The sequence below is a fragment of the Numenius arquata genome, chromosome 13, assembly GCF_964106895.1.
Source record: "Numenius arquata chromosome 13, bNumArq3.hap1.1, whole genome shotgun sequence".
Classification (NCBI taxonomy): domain Eukaryota; kingdom Metazoa; phylum Chordata; class Aves; order Charadriiformes; family Scolopacidae; genus Numenius; species Numenius arquata.
Genome location: NC_133588.1, coordinates 11,288,423 through 11,310,384, shown reverse-complemented (window position 1 = coordinate 11,310,384; position 21,962 = coordinate 11,288,423). Strand labels below are relative to the sequence as shown.

At 62.4% G+C, this 21,962-nt stretch overlaps 4 protein-coding genes across 4 annotated transcripts in view; 1 reads left to right on the top strand and 3 right to left on the bottom strand.

Annotated features, from left to right (window-relative positions):
• Positions 1-515, top strand: part of IL17C (interleukin 17C) — a 2,530-nt gene extending 2,015 nt beyond the window's left edge. The window contains exons 2-3 of the mRNA XM_074158194.1: positions 7-65; positions 266-515. Coding sequence (XP_074014295.1) covers positions 7-65; positions 266-515 — 309 coding nt within the window. The remainder of the gene's footprint in view (positions 1-6; positions 66-265) is intronic.
• Positions 516-2,019: 1,504 nt separating this feature from the next.
• CYBA (cytochrome b-245 alpha chain) lies at positions 2,020-4,713 on the bottom strand. Its single transcript, XM_074157925.1, has 6 exons — positions 4,494-4,713; positions 3,662-3,731; positions 3,392-3,466; positions 3,055-3,138; positions 2,895-2,976; positions 2,020-2,788 (listed from the first exon to the last, which is right to left on the bottom strand). The coding sequence occupies exons 1-6, from the start codon at positions 4,549-4,551 to the stop codon at positions 2,606-2,608; spliced, it is 552 nt and encodes a 183-aa protein (XP_074014026.1). The 5' UTR covers positions 4,552-4,713; the 3' UTR covers positions 2,020-2,605.
• Positions 4,714-5,267: 554 nt separating this feature from the next.
• MVD (mevalonate diphosphate decarboxylase) lies at positions 5,268-9,793 on the bottom strand. The gene is made up of 10 exons (XM_074157924.1): positions 9,647-9,793; positions 7,836-7,906; positions 7,615-7,729; positions 7,378-7,524; positions 7,097-7,296; positions 6,864-6,938; positions 6,432-6,650; positions 6,221-6,336; positions 6,031-6,139; positions 5,268-5,527 (listed from the first exon to the last, which is right to left on the bottom strand). The coding sequence occupies exons 1-10, from the start codon at positions 9,714-9,716 to the stop codon at positions 5,447-5,449; spliced, it is 1,203 nt and encodes a 400-aa protein (XP_074014025.1). The 5' UTR covers positions 9,717-9,793; the 3' UTR covers positions 5,268-5,446.
• Positions 9,794-14,547: 4,754 nt separating this feature from the next.
• RNF166 (ring finger protein 166) lies at positions 14,548-21,948 on the bottom strand. Its single transcript, XM_074158057.1, has 6 exons — positions 21,785-21,948; positions 20,259-20,415; positions 19,296-19,408; positions 18,823-18,937; positions 18,122-18,229; positions 14,548-17,161 (listed from the first exon to the last, which is right to left on the bottom strand). The coding sequence occupies exons 1-6, from the start codon at positions 21,946-21,948 to the stop codon at positions 17,096-17,098; spliced, it is 723 nt and encodes a 240-aa protein (XP_074014158.1). The 3' UTR covers positions 14,548-17,095.
• Positions 21,949-21,962: the final 14 nt, after the last annotated feature.

Here is a 21,962-nt window from a genome sequence, read left to right as displayed (position 1 = left end):
CTGCAGCTCCGCACCGGCCTCCACAGCGAACCCAACGAGCGCTCCATCTCCCCATGGCGCTACCGGTGAGTGTCATCCCCCCCACCTCCCCATCCTACGCTGTGCCTCAGTTTCCCCGAGCATCCCTCTCCTGCCCTTTCCTGGGTGCCTCCCCATTGCCTGCCCAGAGGGATTGAGTCCAGCACAGGGTGACTTTGGGGGGGGCACAGGGGAAGGGGCTCTCTGACAGTGCCCCCCCTTCCCCCCCCCCCCCTTCCATCCGCAGCATCGACGAGGATGAGAACCGCTACCCGCGCAAGCTGGCCTTCGCCGAGTGTCTCTGCAGCGGCTGCGTGGATGTCAAGACAGGTCGGGAGACGACGTCGCTCAACTCGGTGGCCATCCACCAGACCATGATGGTCCTGCGGCGCAAGCCCTGCCCGCGGCCCACCAGCCCTGGCCTCGTCACCTTCGAGGTGGACTACATCAAGGTGCCGGTGGGCTGCACCTGCGTCCTGCCCCGCACCGCGCGCTGAGCTGCTCCCCCCCATGCCCCCCCCCCACTTCCCCCCCCGCCCCGCTCCTGTGGAGCCCTGTAGTGTGACCGTGTCACTGCATCCACCTCCCCACCCGTGCTTGTTTTAGAGCACCCACTGCACACACACCCCCCCCCACCCCCCCCACACCTCCCCCCCCCATTTCCCAGAGCCAGGTGTGTCCTCCCCACAATCCCTCACCTTATTATTTATGAATTATTTATGAGCCTTACTGCAGGGGGACTTTTTTTAACCCGTATTTATTGCCGACTTTCCCCTGCGAAGGCTGTGACTCCACATCCAGCATCACACACACCCCCCCCCCCGCCATGGCCCCATGGCTGGACCCTGCGAGCATTACCCGGGGGCTCGCTGGTTATTTATTCCCCCCCCCCCGCAGAGCTATTTATTGTCTCCTCTATACGTGCTATTTAATGCTGGCAGTGTGCAGCCTGCAAATAAAGGCCAACCCCGGGCATGGTCCTTGCTCTGTTCTCAGCCAGAGTAGTGGGGATGGGGTGGGGGGGATGGGGATTGGGGGGGGCGGGAAAAGGGGTGCAGATGGGGATGGAGGCACGTCCATAGCTGTTCCGTGGGGCAATACTTGGCTTTGGGGCATCTCAGCCCCAGCACGGTGGGCAAAGCACCAGTACACCCAGTGCTGTGGGGCAGGACAAACCTGGGATGCAATGTTGGGGGGGGGGGGGGGGGGGGGGGGGGGAGGGGAGGGGGATGCCCCACACCCCCAGCCCCAGGGGGAAACCAGCCCCAGCACCCACAGCACCCCTCCACCCACACCTTTCCCATGGTTCTGCCCCTGGGCACCCACATCCTATGGGCCCAGCGCCACCTGCTGGGTCCACCCCATGTGCCCTGCCAGCACCCATGGGTGTCCTGGGATGGCTGCACCCCTCACCACACCAGGGTTCACACAGTGGGGGGGCTCAGAACAGCTGCTGATACCCAAGGAGGGATCAAGGATTTGTCACCAACACTCAGTGCATGACGTGGCTGTCCCTTGTCCCACCCCAGGCCCCCAGATGCTCTCCAGCATCCATGAGTGGGAAAGGAAATACCCCCCCCCCAGCCCCCTTTCTTGCCAGGGTGACACCAGCCTTTTTGAGTTCACCTTGGACACACTGTGGAGCTGCAGTGCAAGTCAACCATGGGGACCATGTGCCACCACACACGTCCCCCCCCAGCTTCACTGGGACACACATCCCCACCCCACCATTGTGACCACAGAAGATTTCAGGGGGGCCCAACAGCGTGGGCCCCCCCGCTTCCACATGTCCCCTGAGGACATCTCCTGGTCCCCTCCAGGGCAGGAGGGACACGGCCCTGCAGCGGTCACACTCTGTGCACCCAACGCCTCAGCTTCAGCTGCACCACAGGGTTTGCCCATAATTGGGCTGTTTGTCCTTAAATCCCACCAAATCCTGCCCCAGCCCCCCCCACCCCACACACCCCCACCCAGGGGAGCAGAAGGCAAAGGGAGCCGGCTCCTTTCCCACTTTTTATTGCAACAGAAACCACAGAAGTGACAAAAAACAGCGAGAGCCGGTGCAGGGAGCACAGCTGCCTGGTCACCCTCCTCCACGTGGTGGTGTGAGGCCTGGAGACCCCTCAAGGAGCTAGGGATTCCCTGGAGAGCTGGAGTTCCCCAGGGATTTGGAGATCTCCAATGGAACTGGGGACTGCTTGGAACTGCTTGGAGAGCTGGGGACCCCCCCACCCCCCCCCCCCAGGAGCTGGGGATCCCTCAGGGAGTTGGGAACCTCTCAGGGAGCTGAGCATCCTCAGGGATTTGGGGATCTCCAGGAGCTGGGAAACTCCCAGAGAGCTGAGCTTCCTTGGAGACCAAAGAGGAGCTAGGGATCCCCTGGGAACTGGGGACCTCCTAGGGCCCTGAGCATACCTGGGGATATGGGGATCCCCAGGATCTGGAGACCCCCCTGAGGAGCTGAGCATCCCTGGGGATTTGGGGATCCCCTGAAGCCAGGCACCCTGGTTTCCCCCCAAGGAGCTGGGGTGCAGCTGGGAAGCGGGAGCACGAGCGGTGCAGCAGTGGCAGGAGGGCTCCCCCTCCATTACTCAGCCTCGACAGGGATGGGGTTCACTTGCCCCCCGACCTCTGCCGGCTGTTTCTTGCGGGCATCGGCGGGGGGCCGGGGCGGGGGGTTGCTGGGCGGTTGCTTGATGGTGTCCCCCATGTGCGGCCGCTCCCGGGGCTTCTGCTCGATGGGTCTCCACTCCTCCCCTCGCACTGCCGCCTGCAAAGACATGGGGAAAGTCGAGGGAGGGGGTGTCTCTCCTCCAGCAGGGCCTCCAGCCCCCCACAAAGCCCCCCCCTCCCCCCCAAGGCCTTTCTGCACTCACCAGCAGGTAGATGCCACTCGCAATGCCCAGGCACACGGTGCCTAGGATGGTGGAGAGGAGGAAACCAGCAGGGACAGCCAGGCTGTGCAAGAGATTAAGGGTTCAGGAGGGGCCTGGAGGTGGGGGCTGCACCCCAGCCCCATCCCCGCACCCCACTTACGCGGCGTGCAGGATGGCTCGGATGTAGTAATTCCTTGTGAGGGGCCCAAACACCTTCACCACCGCTGTCAGGTACTTCTGGCCACTGCAGAGCAACACTGGGGGTGTCAGAGGGGGTGCCCCCCCCCCCCAAAAGGGGGGAACCCAGCCCCGAAGGACCCCCATACCCACGCTGTCCCCTGCATGGGGGACCCCAGGGAGCCCACCTGTGGGATCCAGCCCTGTTCCCACCCCACTGCTTCCGACCCCAGTGCCACATCCCTCTGTCTGGGTGGGGGGAGCTGGGTACCAGGACCTCCGATCCTGGGGGTGACGGGGGACACACACACATCACTTACCACCTCTCCATGGTGGAGCCTTTTTGCCGCTTGCTCCTGGGGTACTCGAGCAGGCAGACCAGGACACCTGCCACACTGGGGGGTCAGGTCAAGGAAAGGGGTGCTCGGAGCCAGAAATAGGCACAACCCTCACTCAAAAGAAGGGCTGTTTGGGGCAGGGAAGGAGAGATTTGGGCCCAGATTGGGGAGGGGCCCTCCCCGTCCATGCCTCCCACCGGAATAGAGGGTTTTCCTTCAGACCAGCCCCAGGCATCCTCTCCAGAAGGATACATGGCGTACGCCGCGAAGTACCAGCCCTTGAACTGCCCGGCCACAGCCACGATCCCACCTGTCAGCATGACTGTGGGGACAGAGAGGGGGCTGGTGGGGTCCCTGCCTGGGGACACGGCCCCCCCAAGCAAGGATACAGCCCCCCCCCAACCCGGGATACAAACCCCCAACCTGGGATACGGCCCCGGGGACCCTGACATGGGAGAGTGCCGGGGAGATGCTGTGTGCGGGACCCTCCGCATTTAGGGAAGGGAACTGGGGGGCTCCAGGCTCGGGGAGGTTCTGGGAAGAGGGTTTTGTTCCCCGTGGCCACATGCCACCTCCACCCACGACCTTTGCTCCTCTCTGTCTGCCCTACGTGAGCAGACAACTTGGTGAGAGGAGGAAGAGGAGGAAGAGAAGGCTCTAATCCTGCACATCCCCAGCGAGGCCGGGACTTCCCCGTCGTCCCCGGCGCCTCCCGTTTGCGACATCCCGGAAGCCCCCAGCGCCCCCACGCTGGTGGGGCCGAGGTCCCCCGAGATTGCCACCCCCCCCGAGCGGGGCCGTTCTCCTATGGCCCCCCATGAGGCTCTTCCCCCCTTCCATCCCCCCGAATCCCCCTGGAGCCGGGTAAACGGCTTCCTCCAGCCGCGGGCTGCACCGGCCCGGTGTGGGGTCACCCACGGTCCCGGGGAGATACTGAGGGGGGCTGAGGGTCCCTAAGCAGGGCGGGGGCGCCCGGGACCCTCTGCAGCACCCAGGGCCTCCATCACCCACCCACCCAAGCCCCTGCACCCCATACCCCTCTGCACCCCCCGGCCCCTCCACCCCCCGGCCCCCCCGCACTCACTGAGCCCGGCGGCCAGCGCCTGCTCGTTAGCCCACATGGCCCACTCGATCTGCCCCATGGCTCGTCCCGGGCCGGTTCGGCTCGTCCCGACCCGGAAGGCGGACGCGGCTGTACGAGGTAACGGAGGCTGGCCCCGCCCACTTTCGCCCGAGGCCACGCCCCTTCCTGTAGACCACGCCCCGAAACAACAGACCACGCCCCCTCCGCGCGGGGACCCCCTCCAGTCCCTCCAAGGGGACACGGGGGTCGTGCGGGGACAGGAACAGCCCCGCAAGGGACACGGGGGGACAGGGGACATGTGGGGTGATGAGGATGGTGTGGGGGGACAGGATCAGCCCCAGCAGGAACCTCTGAGGGGTGGGGGACAGGATCAGTCCCGCAAGTGACACGGTGAGGAGACAGGGGATGTGCAAGTGACAGGGGCCATGTGGCGTGATGGGGGCTGTGCAGGGGGACAGGATCAGGCCCACAAGGGACACGGTGGGACAGGGGCCATGTGGAGGGGACAGGATCAGTCCCAGCAGGGACAACGGGGAGGACAGGACCTGCTCAAGGGACATGGTGGGCAACAGAAGCCACGTGGGGTAACAGGGGCTGTAAAGGGGGACAGAATCAGTCCCAGCAGGGACATCTGAAGTGTCAGGGGACAGAACCAGTCCCAGCAGGCCCAGCCACAGCCATCAGGAGGAACCAGCCCCATCTCCTGCCCCACACCTTTGGCTGGTGATGCCAACCCCCCCAGGACCACCCGTGGAGACCACACACCCCAAAACTGCAGCTGGAAAACCTCTATTTCCTTACAAAAGAGTAAAAACCAGCCCCAGGGGTCACATCCCGCCCCGGGGCTGGGGATGGCTTTGCACCGGGCCAGACTGTGCCCTGAGTCCCCTGGGTGGCACCGGCAGAGCCCCCCCTCCACATGTCACAGCCATCCCTGACGGTATCACCGGGGCTCAGGCGCAGCGTCGGGGCAGCCCATCTGCTCCCAGGAGATGCTGGCTGGGGTCATCCAGGAGCTGGGGACCAGGGCCGGGCTGTGGGGCAGGAGACAGGTTAGGGGCAGCAGGGGCCAGATCCTGGCATCAGGGAGCCCCATTGCCTGCAGAAACGTCCCCCCATTGGAGCTGTGGGGCAGCTCTGTGCCCTGTGGACCCCAAAAGGCCATCCCATGGGTCACACCAGCGGGAACGTGTCTAGGGATGATGTTCTGCAGGCTCCTGGGGATGGGGATAGGGACAGGGATAGGGATGGGGGCCCACACACACCCCTGAGGACAGGGACAGGGATGGGGCCCCATGCACACCCTTGGGGCTGGGGTCCTGCACACACCCCTGACGATGGGGTTGTCCTCACCCCTGGAGATAGAGTCCCTCACAGGTCCCTGGGAAAGGGGACGGGGTCCTCTGTACCCCTGGGGACAGGGATGGGGTCCCACACACACCCCTGGGCATGGGGACAGGGCCAGAACCTCGCCACAGAGGCCAGGCAGATGGGTGCCCCCGCCCCACACCCCCCAGAGCCCCCCCCAGCCCCATACCTTGGTGTGCAGGATGTACTGGACAGCCCCCGGCACTGGCTCTGTCACCACGGCCATGAGCAGCTCCTCCGGCAGCGAGGACGAGTCGACAGGCAGCCCCCGCACGAACCTGTGGCACAGCCGAGCGCTCGGTCCCAGTTCCCCTGCCACCCCACTCCCCTTTCCCAGTAAGAGATGAGATTGCCCTTACTGGTCCCCGTTGGTGGCGGGGGGGAAGCTGCGCCTCACCACCTCCACGAACTCGGCCACAGTGTCGGCCAGCATGAAGATGACGGCGTTGGGGCCGGCGTCGAAGGTGTAGGCTACCTGTGGTGGGATGGGGGGGACACGGTGACCTGGTGAAGGATCATGGCACCACAGGGAACCGAGAGCCCCACGGGGCTGGTGTGGCCGGCCAGTACCTTGGTGCGTCCGTGGTGGGCATTGAAGCGGTGTGCCAGGGCGATGATTTGCCGTGAGAGGTCGTTGAGGTAGAAGATGGGGGGGAAGGTGTCGAGGCAGGTGGCATGGAACTGGTTGCTGTCCTTCATGGTGAGCTGCCCAAAGCCCTCGAAGTCCCGCTCACGGATGTGCCGCATCATCAGGGCCAGGCGTTCCGGCACCACCACCTCCGCCCGGTGCTGCCGCGGCAGGCGGGTCACGGTCACCCCGGTTTGGGGACAGTCACAGCACCGCGACACTTTGGCCTTCATTTGGGTGGCATCACAGGTGCAGCCCCCCTGCCTGCCCTCCTTTCATGCCCCCCAGCGTAGAGAAATGTCCCCCCCAAGGGAAACCGGACCCCCAAACCCTGCCTGCGGGCAGGGAGCAGGATCAGGCCCATTGCCCCGTACCTTCAGCAAGGGGCTGGTGTCCACACTCGTCTGCATCCCTGACGTGCTGCCCACCGGCTTCTTCTCCCCGCTGACCTGGCGGGGACACAGGTGGTAAGACATGACAACCCCTGAACCCCCAGCCACAGCGAGGGGCACCCACTGAGCCCTGGGGTGCTCCCAGCACCCCCCCCACAATCCCACCCAGCTGGAGGGTGGCGGGTGCAGCCGTAACCCCCACCCCAGTCCCTCACCACCAGGACGAGGACCCTGAGCTCCGGCCAGTGCGTCTCAGGGGCCACTTGGTGGGCGAGGCTGTCCCTGCCGTCCGGCCGCTCGCCCCGCTGCCACTGCACGAAGCCCCCCAACATGCTGCGGCAGGCGCTGCCCGAGCCGCGCCGGGCCACCTCCGACAGCTCGCCCTCCACGCCGTACAGTCGTGCCAGTGCCGACACTGCGGGGACAGGACGGGGTCAGGGGGGGACACCATCACCATCACCAACCCCTGCCACCCTCCCTGTCCCCGCTCACCCACCCAGGCAGGCGTAACCGGCGGCGGAGGACGCCAAGCCGGCGGCGGTGGGGAAGTTGTTCTCGGTGGCGATGTGGATTTTGTAGGAAAGGTTGAGGGGGGACGCGTCCTCGGCGCTGCCGCCCCGGCGCTTGCGGGCCAGGCGCCGCACTGCGAGGGGACAGGAGCCATGCAGGAGGGGATCAGTACGGGGGACACCCCGCCTGGCCCCCGGGGATGCCCGAGGTGGGGGACACTCACCCTCCCGCAGGCAGGCCTGCAGCCGGGGGTGCCCCACGTCGGCCTCCTCCCCATTCAGCCACAGACGGTCCTCGGTGAAGTCCCGGCTGGTGGCTGCTGTGGTGGTGGTCTTCAGCTGCAGGGGAGAGGGGGGAGAGTACGGGAAGTGGAGGGATCAGTGTCCCCCCCTGCATAATGCGGGGGGCAGAAGGGCACGATCCTGACCCTGACCCCACACCAACCTGGTCCTGGTGCAGCGTCACGCTCAGGGAGGAGTTGATGGGCAGGATCAGGTCATTGTCCCGCTTGCCCCCTGCAAGAGATGGCACGGCATGGCACGGCGTGGCCTGGCACAGCATGGCTCGGCAGAGGTTGGCTTGGCACAGCTTGGCACAGCACTGCTTGGCATGGCACAGCTTGGTATGGCATGGGACAGCTTGGCACGGCACTGCTTGGCATGGCACAGCTTGGTATGGCATGGGACAGCCTGGCATGGCACGGCATGGGACAGCACTGCTTGGCATGGCATGGCACAGCACAATATCACTTGCTATGGCATGGCACAGCTCGGCACGGCAGAGTGGCACAGCACAGCATAGAATCATAGAACGGTTAGAGTTGGAAGGGACCTTAAAGATCATCGAGTTCCAACCCCCCTGCCATGGGCAGGGACACCTCCCACTAGAGCAGGTTGCTCAAAGCCCCATCCAGCCTGGCCTTAAACACTTCCAGAGACGGGGCATCCACAACTTCCCTGGGCAACCTGTCCCAGCATCTCACCACCCTCGCAGTAAAGAATTTCTTTCTGGTATCTAATCTAAATCTCCCCTCTTCCAACTTAAAACCGTTACCCCTTGTCCTGTCACTACATCTCCTGACAAAGAGTCCCTCTCCGGCTCTCCTGTAGGCTCCCTTCAGATATTGGAAGGCTGCTATGAGGTCTCCCCGGAGCTTTCTCTTCTCCAGGCTGAACAACCCCAGCTCTCGCAGCCTGTCTTCATAGGGGAGGTGCTCCATCCCTCCGATCATTTTCGTGGCCCTCCGCTGGACCCGTTCCAACAGGTCCATGTCCTTCCTGTGTTGAGGACTCCAAAGCTGGACACAGTATTCCAGCTGGGGTCTCAAGAGCGCAGAGTAGAGGGGTAGAATCACCTCCTGCAACCTGCTGGCCACACTTCTCTTGATGCAGCCCAGGATGGGGTTGGCTTTCTGGGCTGCCAGTGTGCACTGCTGGGTCATGTTGAGCTTCTCATCCACCAACACCCCCAAGTCCCTCTCCTCAGGGCTGCTCTCCAGCCATTCTCCGCCCAACCTGTATTTGTGCCTGGGATTGCCACGTCCCAGGTGCAGGACCCTGCACTTGGCCTGGTTGAACTTCATGCGATTTGCACGAGCCCATCTCTCAAGCCTTTCCAGGTCCCTCTGGATGGTATCCCTTCCCTCCAGCATGTCGACCGCGCCACCGAGCTCGGTGTCATCGGCAAACTTGCTGAGGGTGCACTCCATCCCACTGTCCATGTCTCTGACAAAGATGTTGAACAGCACTGGTCCCGGTACCGACCCCTGAGGAACACCACTCATCACTGGCCGCCAACTGGACAATGAACCATTGACCACAACCCTTTGAGTGCAGCCATCCAGCCAGTTCCTTATCCACCGAGTGGTCCGTCCATCGAACCCATGACTTCCCAATTTTGAGACCAGGATGTCGTGCGGGACAGTGTCAAACGCTTTGCAGAAGTCCAGGTAGATGACGTCTGTTGCTCTCCCTTGCCTACCAAGCCTGTGGCAGTATCGTAAAAAATTGGCCGACCTTGTCACAGGTCGGCTTGGCACAACAGAGCATGGCACGGCATGGCCCAGCATGGCATCTCTACCCACTTCCCGCCCCCGCCAGCTGTCAAACCCGTCCCCGCCACCCGCCCGCCCCGCTCCCGGGGCTCTCCGCCCCGCCGCACCCGGGGGTCGCGTCCCGAGGTCTCCCCAACCCCGAGAGGTGGGGGTCCCGGCCGCCGGGACAGCCGCCACCGGCCGGCGCGGCGCCGATACTCACAGTACTTGATGACAGCGATGTTGACGGGGGCCGTGCAGGTGACCATAGCGAGCGCCCGCTCCTCCGCCATGGCTCCGCCGCCGCTGCCGCCGCCGCTCCCGGGGCGACCCCGGCTCAGTGCGTGCGGCCTCAAGCGCCGCCCCCGCACCACTCACGTGGCCGTCGCCCGTGGAGGGCCGCCGCCTCACCATTGGTCAGCACCGCAGCGCCCGTCGCCCAGCGTCCAATGGCAGCGATCGGACCACGGAGTGGCCCCGCCTCTCCTCGCCCCCTGCTGGTGCTGGCAAGGGCATGCGGGGGCGCCATCTTCGAGTCGGGAAGGAGCTGCGCATGCGCTGTTGCGGACCGGCGGGGGCCGTCCCCCGTCCCCAGTATCGCTCCGGTGGTACCAGTTACCCCGGTGCTCCCGAACATTCCTCTACCCCCAACGCCCCTGTGTTACCCCAGTGCCCTTAGTACCCCCAATGTACCAGTGCTCCCAGTTACCCCAGTACTGGCCAGTGTCCGCAGTTCCTCTCCAGTGCTTCCAGTGTCCCCGGTGCTCCCCAAACCCGTGTACCCCTTACCGTCCAGTGCTCCCAATATTCCCACTACCCCTTCAGTGCTCCCAGTCCCCGCAAAGTGCTGGCGGTGACCCCAGTAGCCCCAGAATCTTCCGTGCTCCCAGTGCTCCCAGTATGTCAGGGGCTGGGAGCCACCCTCCCCTCCCAGGTGGCCCCATCCCACCCCCACTGGCAACCCCGGCTGGGCCGCGTTGCGTGTGTGTGTGTGTGTGTGTGTGTCCCGGGGTATTTTTATCCTCTGGTCGCCCACCTGGCAGTGGAAAATAGCCCATAAATCCGGGTGCCCGGGGGTGGCGGGGGGCACACGCCAGGCACGTGGGTGACACCGTGATGCTGGTGGGCACAGCCCCACTGCCATGGGGTCACCAGTTCCATTCCACCCCGAATAAACACCCAGGGGGTGAGGGGAGAAGCAATCCCCACCCCACCCCCCGCCCCATCCCACCCCTCTCCATAGTGAGGAGCTGTGGGGACCCTCTTGGTGGTGGGGCAGGGACTCCCTGGCCATGCCCCCACTGGGTGTTTATAAGGGTTTTCCATGGGAGGGGACGGCACGTGGCTATTTTGGGCTGTGGGATTCTTTCCCCCTGCCGCTGGCACAGGTGGGGGCCCGATTTAGCCGGGCAGAGCTGCAAATAGTATGGGGGGGCACATGGCGACTTTCTCTGGCACCCACCCAAATTGTCCCCCCCGGCCCCATGCCCCAGCACCGGGGCTGACACCAGCAGGGATAGGGCTTTCCCCATCACCACAGGGGTGTGGGGAGGGTGCTAGGACCCCCACAACGGGGATGGTCCCACCACCATCACCCTCAATCTCACCGTGCCATGGGGATGCTCAGAGCCACTTGCAGGGTGACCTTCTCCCCACCATCCCAGCCCCACTTCGCCAGGCCAGACCCCAAAATGGCACTGGGGCCACACAGCCCTGAGCCCAAAAGGCCACCAGGTCCCTTTTTTGGGGAATGAGGCAAGCCAGGGACCCTGCTCCATCCCTCAGCAGCTGCTCTCCCCAGGCAGGGAGCTGCAGGGATGCAGGAGAGGGAGGAGGATGCTCTGCACAACACACAGAGGGGCCAACAGCCAGACTCCGGCTGGATCCTGCCCCAGGGGTGGTGGGACACAACACCGGCTGAGCAGGGACAGCCCTGGCAGCAATGAGGGACACTTTCTCCACTCACACCTGCAGTGCTCAACTCTGCTTTTAGTAAGTTGTAAAGGGTGAGAATCCTCCCCGGTGCCTGAGAGTGACAGGGGAAACGGCCAAGCACTGTGTGTCCCAGCCCCAGAGACACCAGAGAGCAGCCATGGGGGCTTCGGTGACCTGCTGCCAAAGTCCAGGCAGTTCTGTCTGATGCTCTTTTGTCCCTCGTGTCCCTTCTCAGGGTGTTGCACCAGCATGGCATGGTGCAGCATGGCATTGCACGGCATGGAACAGCATGGTGTGGGGCTCGCTACCCTCCCTGGGGCAGCTGCACATGGCGGGGGGCTCAGGATGCCCCACAGCAGCCCCCCTCCTTGTCCCGGGCCAGCAGGGACATGCGGGAGAAGGTCCTCGAGCAGGCACAGCAGCAGTACTTCTTGACATCCGAGTGGGTCTGGAGGTGGGCACGGAGGTTGGAGCAGTCGGCAAAAGCCCAGCTGCAGTGGGGGCAGGCGAAGGGCTTCTCCCCTGGGGGACACATAGTGAGGGCACCCCCATACCCAAGGTCCCCCTAAGCCCCCATGCCCCGTCCCCTCCTGTGCTGCTTTCCACGTGCCTCCCCACAACCCCCAGTGCTTCCCAGGAGGCCCAAAACGCATCGATAGCTTCCCAGTGGGTGATATTACAGTGGGACCCACCATGGGGTCTCCCACAGGACTCCTGGGGCATCCCAGCACCCCAGCCAGCCCCGGTACCAGGACCCCCGGCTGTACCCACCCCAGGCAGGTCCCTCCTGGAGAGCAAGCAATGCCAAGCCTGGACAGACAGCAACTTTGCACCCATCATCCCCAAAAAGCGGAGGTGCCGGCGGGGCCAGCAGCAGCCGGGGGGTCCCATCCTTACCTGTGTGGGTTCGGATGTGGCCCTGGAGCAGCCAGGGCCGGGAGAAGGCTTTGCCGCAGAGGCAGGGCAGGCTGTGGGTGCAGAGGTGCATCTTCAGGGCACCCAGGCCAGCGTACGCCCGGGCACAGTGCCGTCAGCTGAAGCTACTCTGGTGCAGACCCCGCCACGGAGGCAAGTTGAAGGTCTGGGTGTCCTTCAGGGGGGTGCCTGGGCTGTGGGGGTCCATCAGGATATGGGGAGCACCTTGGCATCGGGGCACAGTGGGGGTGAGAAGTGGGTGATGAGGCAGCCGTGGTCCTGCAGCTGAGGAGGAGTGAGGGGTGCTGAGGGCTGGTGGCAGATGGGGACGAGCGGACCCCCACAGTCACACGAGACATTGAGCTCTGCAGGAACGGGGAGCGGAGGTTAAAGGATAAGGGACAACCTGCCCACCCACTCCTTGGGACCCCCAAAAAGTCACGCACGCCATGAGGGCTCATCTACACCAGGTCCCCCCTTGGCTCCCACCCCTGTGCATGACAGAACCGATGCACCCACTGCAAGACAGAGCAAAACTGGTCCTTCCCCCCTAAAATGGGAGGAGGGAAGTCACAAACACCCCCCAGCGCCTGCTGGAGCCCAGCTTGAGCCTGGGTACTTGCTTGCCTGGGGCTGGATGCACCCCAAAATCCAGGCATCTCCTGGGCCAGTGTGGCGGGGGGGCAGGCACCATGCTGGTGAGCACCCATTGACCTGCCCCTGCCCCTCTAGCCCCCCAGCACCTTGGAGGGGAGGGTCCTGCGTGCTCAGCCCTGAGAGGTCTCTGGGTGACCCCAATTTCTTCACCCTGGCACCATCACCAGCATCTCTGCCCCACTGGCCAAGCCACTCTGGATGGGGCTGACGGGAGGGGGGGGCACAGATCCAGGGAGTCCCCTGGGATGGTGGCACAGGGCATCATCACCTGCCACAGGGTGGCAGGGGGTCCCGGTGCAGCCTTACCATGAGTGCGGGTGTCGAGCTGGCCGTAACTGGGGACGCGGGTGCTGAAGGACTTCTTCACCAGGAAGGAGTGGGGCATGGCCGGACAGGCAGGGTGACAGGCAGGGCTGTGTCCCTGAGCCGTGTCCCCGTGCTGTGTCCCCACGGGTGCCAGCAGGTGCCGTAAGGCCCGGGGGCTCATTAGTATGGGCAGCCCCTGGGGAGCCCCGGGGCCAACCGCTGCCCAAGGGCTGGCCTTGGCCACCAGCACGCCCCGCTGCAGGTGCAAGGGACAGCGTTGGGGACAGCCCCATTCCCTGGCACCCACACACAGGCTCCCACTGCCCACAGCATGCCCCTGCCCAGCCAGGTTGGCTCACACACAGCATCGCCTGGGTAGGACAGAGCAGGCACCTCAGCTCATGGGGACCCCCGACACCCCTTCTCCCCATAGGGACAGGTAGCCATGGGTGGGACCGCATGGCCATACGCCCATCCCCTCCACCACGGTGCCCTCCTGGCACCAAAAGCCTTGCAGGGGCTGTTTAGGGAGAGTCAGGGAGCACATAAGGTGAATCCTCAATGCAATCAGCCCTTGCCCTCGTCCCCCCAAGACTTTTACTGCCCCCGGGACAGGAGCTACGCTCTGGCCAGTGCTGGGACAAGGGTGAATCCCTTAATCCTGCAAGGGGACACCAGCGGCTGCTCCCAGGATCAGTCCCCCCAGGGAGGAGACGTGGGTGCAGCCCGTGCCCAGGCTGGAGGGACTGGCTGCGCAGAGCCACCCCATGTCCCTGGGGAAACCCGACAGCCCCGTGGGGGCTCAGAGCCAGGACATCTCCCAGGAACACCCGCAGAAGAAACACCCACTGCGCTCCCCTGGCCAGCACCCAGCGGAGCTTTGGGGACAGCACATGGTGCCAAGCACCCTCCTGGTATCCTTCCTCCGAGAGCCAGGACCCGGCTGCCAGGGAGGGAGCATGGCCACCAGCATGCACAGCTAGAGGGGTGTCAGGAGGGGAGCATGGGGATCCCCCCAACAGCACACCAGCCCCCAGGGGGGATTGGCAACACCTGGCACTGAGATAGTGGATTGTGAAATGCTCGGTCTGGAATAGGATAACGGCTTGGGGAGCCCGGGGCAGGGAGGAGGGCTGGGGTGACAAAATGGCATTGCCAAACCGCTGCCGTTAACGGGAGGGATTGATGAGTCAGGGACAAAGCTGTAAAGACGAGCCCTGCGTTTGGGGAAGGAGCAGCCAGGGTGGGGGGATACCCCCCCCCAAGCTGTGTCCTGCGCCACAGCACAGACCACGCAGGGAGGCTGCCCATGGATGAAACTGCCTTTATTGAGAAAAATGGTTTGCTACAAATACGTCATTGATTTAATTCTTCAAAAAACAGTACGTCTCGTTAAAAGGTCTAGTTATGCAAAAAGTCGCAGGTAACACACTGACAAGCACGGCCGGAGCCCCGGCACAGCCCGGCCGGCAGCGGGCAGAGCCTGCCTGCGCCCTTGCAGCCTGGGCCATAAAGTGCTTTACAAAAGCAGCCGTTGCTGCCCCTGCTCTGGCATCGCAGGGCAAAAAAGGAGGAAGAGGAGGAGGAAGGAGACAGAGAGGTTAATAGCACGGTCCCAGAGGCAGGGAGCTCCCTGCGAGGGCTCTGATGGAGGCTGCTCCAGGACCCAATGGTCCCAGCTGAGGACGGACAGGGAAACCCTCCTGGGTCCCTTTTGAGAGATGCCAGTGCTCTCCATCCCACCAGGGACATCCCCAGGGCCAGGCACGTGCCAGGAATGCTGTGCTGGTAAGGGAAGACCCCTTCCCTCCTCGCTAGCCCAGCTTGAGGGAGCTCACAGCCTCAAAAAACACCCTATTTAGTACTATTCAGATCAAGGTAAAAAACAAGACCGTATTGCTAGAGCAGAGCTGGAGCTGGAGCCAGGTCTTGGATAAGCCACAAAGGGGCACTTCACCGAGCAGGGACACACAGAGGGATTGCTCTCCCACACCTCTGCTCCGCAAACCCTTGCTGGGAAGTGGCACAGCAGGTCTGCAGGTATCGTGCATCACCACCTCCCCACAGTTCCTTCACCAAGAGCCTCAGGCTGACCCCGTCACTGGTGTGACACCAAAGGGTGGCAGGGTACGACAAAGCTCCTCTCCCCCAGCCCCAGTGATGACCCTTCAGATGGGACACAGCTTCTGCTGCACCTGGGGACCACACTCAGGCTGGCAGCAGCCCACTCAAGGCCTGGTAGAAATCTCCCTCCCACCCCACCAGAGCAAACTCCAGCAGCAGCAAGCAGAGCAGAGAGGAAGGGAAGCAGGGGGGACAGATCACCGGGATGCTACGGAGCATCTCTCAGATCAACATCTGCCCAGTTGTGCCCTATTCCCAGGGAGAGACTTGGGAAAGGGAGACACAATCCCCTATTTCAGAGGGACAAGATGCTCAGCACTGGGGACGGGATCCTGCAGGGGCAGAGGTCCCTCCTGTACACCCATCGCCCAGATACAACCCAGCGTCTCTGCACCGAGCACCAGCGTCCCACAACTGCCCACTCGCAGTCAGAAAGTGCCACTCCAGATTACACTCTGCCCACGGCCACATCCAGCAATGCCACGGAGCTCTGCCTGCCAGGGTCAGGCCATCGCGAGCCCAATCACACAGCCTGGAGAGGGACAGCAGCTCAGAGGGCACGGCTGGACAAGCCGCTGAGGACACAAGCGGTGCTGCTGCTCCTCAAAAAGGCAGCCCAGCGAGCCGCTCGGCAGCCGACGAGGTGTTGCTTTGACCCGGCCTCTCCTACATCACCATCCAACTTTGGAGAAACACGCTGACAAGAGAAGGGAACGGCCCAGAAGTAACGGAAGATGACAACCGCGTGCTCCCCACAGTCTCTGCAGAGTCCCATGCACTGGCCTGGGGTCCAGCTCCTGCCTCCCACCTGATTGCAGATCCACAACATGTTCGTTTGTTTGGGTTTTTTTTTGTAAAAAATATACTTTCTTAATAATGTTCCATAAAAATACTCTTGTCCCCGGTGACGGATATTGCAGTGTGAAGAGTAACAGCTTCGGTTCCCGCTCTATAAAACGTGGAAAAGGCATCACGCCAATTAACATAGAAAAATGCAAGAACTCAGTATCACAAGAGCCGGTACAAAACGAGGAAGGTGAGAGTTTCACTGGACGCCGGATGCCATCCCTGCGGACTCCTCCGAAGCCACTACCATCACAGGGCACACGAGGGCAACCGTCTCGCCCCAGGATTCAGCCCAGCCTGGTTTGGGCCTGGCCTGTGCAGTAGCAGGCAGAGGAGGCAGCTCCTGCCTGCAGCACAGGGGACAGGACAGACCGACGTCTCTGGAAATAGCCTTGTAGAGTTTAAAAAAAGATGCTCCGTGCCGTTTTTTTTCCTTCTCCTTCAAAAAGGACGTGGATGATTGCAGTTTCAAACTAGGGCATTTGTGCATAAAACGCATCATAGTTTTACGTACCTATTCAATTGCAACAGAGAGCATGAAGACAAATGGTGCCAAAAAGCATCTAATAATAAATAGATCTGGATACACGTATATACTCCGTATACGGATATGAAATGCCTAACTGAGGAAGGATCCCAGCCCTTCAGCGCTGACTCCTCTCTCCTCCCAGCAGTGGACGTCTCTCCTCACTCACCGGTCCAGCGTGACGCCAGAGAGACTCCACCTTCTTAAACAAGGTGGGATTTGCCCAGAGAGGAGAGGGAAGAGAGGTGGTAGTGGGTCTCCGGGGGGGTTGAGGAGCTCCGTACCTCCCCAGCAGGAAGGCCGAGTGTGCAAAACGAGACGGGGTGTGAGGGGGGGGTCCGAACTGATGCTCTGCCATCACCCTCAGTTCTCAGAGAGCGACAGCGCCAGGGCAGCCTGCAGCGCTGCCTCCTCGTCGATGTTATAGTCCTAAAAACAGAGAGGGGTGGTAAGCAGAGCTGGCATGGCCGGGCCACACGGCCTCCATCAAGCAGGCCACGACAAGGAGCCCTTCCTGCTCCTTACTGGCCCCCCAAGGCGGTGAGCCTCCATCTCTTCTGACAAACAGGTCCCATGAACGCTGTGTTCTTTGGGTGCCCATGGTCCCTCTCCTGCCTGGAATCTGCCAACATCAGCCCCGCTCTTACACCTGGCAGCAGGCAGGGACAAAACATGCCCACGTAGCAAGCTGTGGCCAGAGGCTAAAGCTTTCTAGCAAGGCCATGGGCTTCTCCAGTGCTCCCTCAGGTTTATGCAACACACCGAGCCCTCCCTAAGGTGAGGATATTTCTCTGTAAATAGTTGCGGGTCTCTTTCCCTGAAACCCAGCATTCCCTGCAATAAAAGCAAGATGCCAACAAAACCTTTCCTAAGTCTCTACAGCCAAGACCGCGTGATCACACCCTTACCCCCACACAGGAGGGGTCAGCGACTGCCTGAGAGGGGGGCCGTGGATACCTCCCACGTGCAGCAGCCAGACCCCCCAAGGCTGGGCTGTTCCCCTCCCACGTATGAGGCCTCAAAAAAAAGGGCTTTTGTGTTACAATTCCTCAGGGGAAGAGTTTAATGGAGCACACAGAGGAAACAACCCATCCTCACAGAGAGCAGTAACATTTCCCTCCCCTCCTTCAGAGATGTTTTCCTGCTGTGCTGACAATGGCCAGCTCGAGCACCCCCCACAGCAGGCTGGGAGCCAAGCCCCACACCTGTGGGGGTCTCCATGTGCCTCCCGCAAAGCCCAAAGGAGATCCACCCCCTTCCTTTCCTGAGGGGCTGCACAGCAGGACAGGCTGGTCCTGGCATGGGAAGGGAAGGGCTGGTTTCATCTCCCAGCCGCTCGGCGCAGGATGCGGGGACGATGACACCTTTTCGGCTCAAAGCCATACTCACCACAAAGGTGTCATAGGAGAACTTGTGCCTGTGGAGGAGGTGCTGGAGGAAGTTGGCGCTCTTGTAGCTGGGGTCCCCCCAGGGCATGGCTGAGCAGACTGGGCACACCTGCAGCAGGCAGGGACAAAGGGGAACCGTGACTCATGGGCATAGGCCTCTTCCACCTCTATCTCCCCAGAGAAGGTGGAGACACAAGGGAGAGGCGAGTAGTGGTCCCCTCTCTCTCACAGAGGGTGTCCTGCAGAGAATGTGCTAAACAGGGAGGTCCTCCCACCCCACCAAGCAGACCCCTCTGTGCACAGAACCTCTGGCACATGGCCCAGGCTGTTTTTAGCCCACTGATAAGCTACACGTGTGTGCACAAGCACCTCTGAGATGGTGCCAGAGCTGTAAGTTCCCTGCCTCGGTCAACACAGCAGGGCTGGGGAGAGGAAAACCAGCACCACCCAGGTCGCAGGCACAGGGGGACAGAGGCAGCTTGTTCCAGAGAGCGTCTAACAAAGCAAACTGCAGCAGGTCCCCACCTCCCATCAAAGGGATTTAAAACAAACTAAACCAGCTGGAAAAACAGCTGTAGTTTACACGCAGCAGCAGCTCTGCATCCTGGTGGACTTAGACACAGCATCAGCTACAGTGTATTTGGATTTCCAGGAGTTACCCCACACAAAACCAGCCCATCCCAGTGCCCCAGAGTCACTCACCACTTTGTTGGGGTCGTTGCGGTGGTTCTCCATGCAGTGCTTCACCAGCTCCTGCTGGTCCAGGTTCCGGGCTCCGCAATATGGGCACACGAACGTCGAGCGATTGGGAATATTGCTAAAGAGAGCAAGGACAAGCTCAGATCCCCCAGAAAGTGACTGGATCGACTCCTTCCAAATCAATCCAGCCACCCCTGCTTGGCTTCGTGCCACCCACCCACGGTGGAAACCAGCCCAGCCCATTCCCACTCCAGGCTGAACCACCTGGGTCTGGCTGGTTGTCCCTCCTCCCATGCCACACTGTGGAACACAGCGCAGTGCAGGAGCTGCAGATGCGAGAAGGGAAAAGGTGCTGATGTTTCTCCCTGCGATTTCCCAGGAGAAAATAATACACATGCTCGGACTTTAGGGCTTGTAAGGGAGGGGAGTGCCAGAGTAAGGAGGGACACATTTCCCCACCCGATGCGTGGCAGTACCTGGGTATAGGCTGGGACGTGGGGACAACTGGAACGAACTTGGGGCAGTTGGCCATCTGCTCCTGCACCTTCGCGCAGGACGAGACGTGAGAGCGCATTTTTGCAAGGGTCACCTAGAGAATAAGGAGAGAAGAAACATTCCCGGAGGCTGCAGGAACACCTTCCAGACACAGCGCTGGAGCCTCCACTACAGCTCAGGAGAACAGTTTTGGGCAATCAACATCAGAGCGACCACTGGTCTGTGCAGGATGACCCCAACACCAACATGGCAACGCTGCACCAGGCCATCCTTCCTCACAGGACAAAGATATGGGGTTGCATGGTCACTGTACGCGTCCCTGGAGATCACACACAAGCCACCCAGGCTGCATTATCGTAACCCTAGTTCTATTTTCCTTTGCAAAGGAGGAAGCGCTGACAGGCAGAAACCCCAAACTGCTGACACCGTTCGATCGGTCCTGGGCCGCAGCCTGGGAGTTACAAGACCCCTGAAACTAACGGAAGCCAGAAAGTGCATCAGCAGAGAGGCACCATGTTCCAGACCAGACTGCCCCAGGCTATGCTGGCAGTTCAGCTCCTCAGCAGCCATCAGGGTTATGGCACCTTCGGCACCTTAAACAAGACCTAAATCCTTACCCTCATTAGAAGCAGCAACAGAGCTGGTTTGTCTCAGCCTCTCCTGTGTTGCAGGAAAACCTCAGCCTGCTTTTGAAGGTCCCCACTGTCTAATAATAGCTCCAGTCTGCTGACAAAAGCAACGAGGAGAAAACGCCTTTATCTCCGCACAGCCCCGCTTGCCTGGCCCATGGCAGGAGCTGTGACACGCAGGGGGGACATCACACCTCGCAGGTCCAGTTTAGGGACCTGCAAACCCAACTGTGGGAAGCAAGTGACCTCCCTCCCACAGCACCTGCAGGATCAGCAACATGATGGGGATGGGCAGCCTCCTCCCATGAGCTTTACCTTCTTGCTGCAGCCTCTGCAGGGAGCCTTGTAGGACGAAAGCTGTTTCTCCACACTGGAAGCCTTCTCCACCTTCTTGGGGTCGAAGGGCATGCGGCAGAGCGGACAGAGCGGGGACGGCACTTGGAGGCAGGGCTGCAGGCACTCCCCACAAAACCTGGGGGTACAGACAGCAGCACTGAGCAGCCCAGCCCAGGAGAAGGGGGAGGTAGCAGGACCCCAGCCCTGGGGCACACCCACTCTCAGGGACTCCTGCGCACCCCAGGCTGCAGGGCAGCCCCAAAACCCAGGGATCAGCACCCCCACTGGGAGGAACTGGCCAGAACTGGGAGCTTAGGAGAGGGTGTGGGGATACCAGGCACAGCGCAAGCCCAGAAGGAGCTCTCTGGACAGGCAGCTGGGGCTCAGACAATGTGGCTGTTCCAAGACCCGTGGCCAGGAGCGGATTTGAATGCAGCCAAACAAAAACCAGTGCCGAGCATCCAGGCCCCGCAGGAATAAAGCGAGCGAGTGCATTAGAGCTCGGTTCACCTCCTTCCAAGGTCCTTATGCCTGCAGGGCCTCGGATGAGAAATCAAAGCAGCAGAGAGGAAGCGCAGGAAGGTGCCCCCAGGCTCCAGGCAAAGCGGCTCAGTCCCCACAAAGTTAATTGTCACAGCATGCCCATCCCCTCCGCCTGCTCACCCAGCTCATGTCACCCAGAACTGGGGAATGACGTTCTGCTAGGCCTCTGCCACTGCACATGGAGGGAAAGTCATGGTGCCCCTCACCCCAGCTCCCCAGCATTATCCTCATGAAGCGCCCCCAGCCCCAAATGAGCTGGAGGCCGGGGGGAAGAGTGAGACCATGCTGAGGCACCAAAGCAAGCCATGGCTTTAATGGGACACCAACATGTCCCCAAAACAGGCTGTTAAAGGGGGACAAAGGAGGTGCAATGCTGGGGTGACAAGCAGACCTCAGCTCCCCGTGGCAGTGCCCTGGGTGGCCCCTCCCTGAGCACCAGGGCACAGCACCCACAGGTGGCCTAGCTGTGGGGGCCAGGGCAGGACTCCCACCCAGGCAAGACCACAGCCAGCACTGCCAGGGCACCAGGAGCAGAGTCTGAGGGGGGATCCCGGGGGCAGGAACCAGGTCTAGGTACAGAGGGGGAAGGGAGCTGGGGTCAGGGGGTGGACAACAGAGGAAGGACTCTTCAGCGCACCCAATGCTGGGTCCGGACTGGGTGACACGGGGGACACATAGATAGGGGTAAGGTTCCCTGTGCTGGCGGAGAAGCTGGGGGTGGGAAGGGGGTCCCGGGGCCGAGCAGCAGGGAGGGAGGCCAAGCACCACCCGGTGGGTGGGATGTGGGTCCCAGGACCGGGATGACAGGCAGTGGGATGGGCTGTCCCGGTGCCCGCGGGGGTCACAGGGCAGAGAGCCCAGCGAGCGCCGCGGGCCCAGCCCCGGGGGTCGGGGCAGGCCCCGGTGATCAGGGTAGGCCCCAGGGGGGATCCCCGCCGCCCCCGCCCCGGGCCCGATCTCACGTGTGTCCGCAGCCCGCGATGCCGACAGCGCGGTGGAAGACCTCCAGGCAGATGGGGCAGCTGAACTGCGCCTCCAGCGCCTCGGCGGCGGGAGGCGGCGCCCGGGGGGGACCGCCCGGGGCCTGGGGCCGCTGCGCCGCCGCCACCAGCAGGCTCCGGAACATGGCGGCGGCGGCAG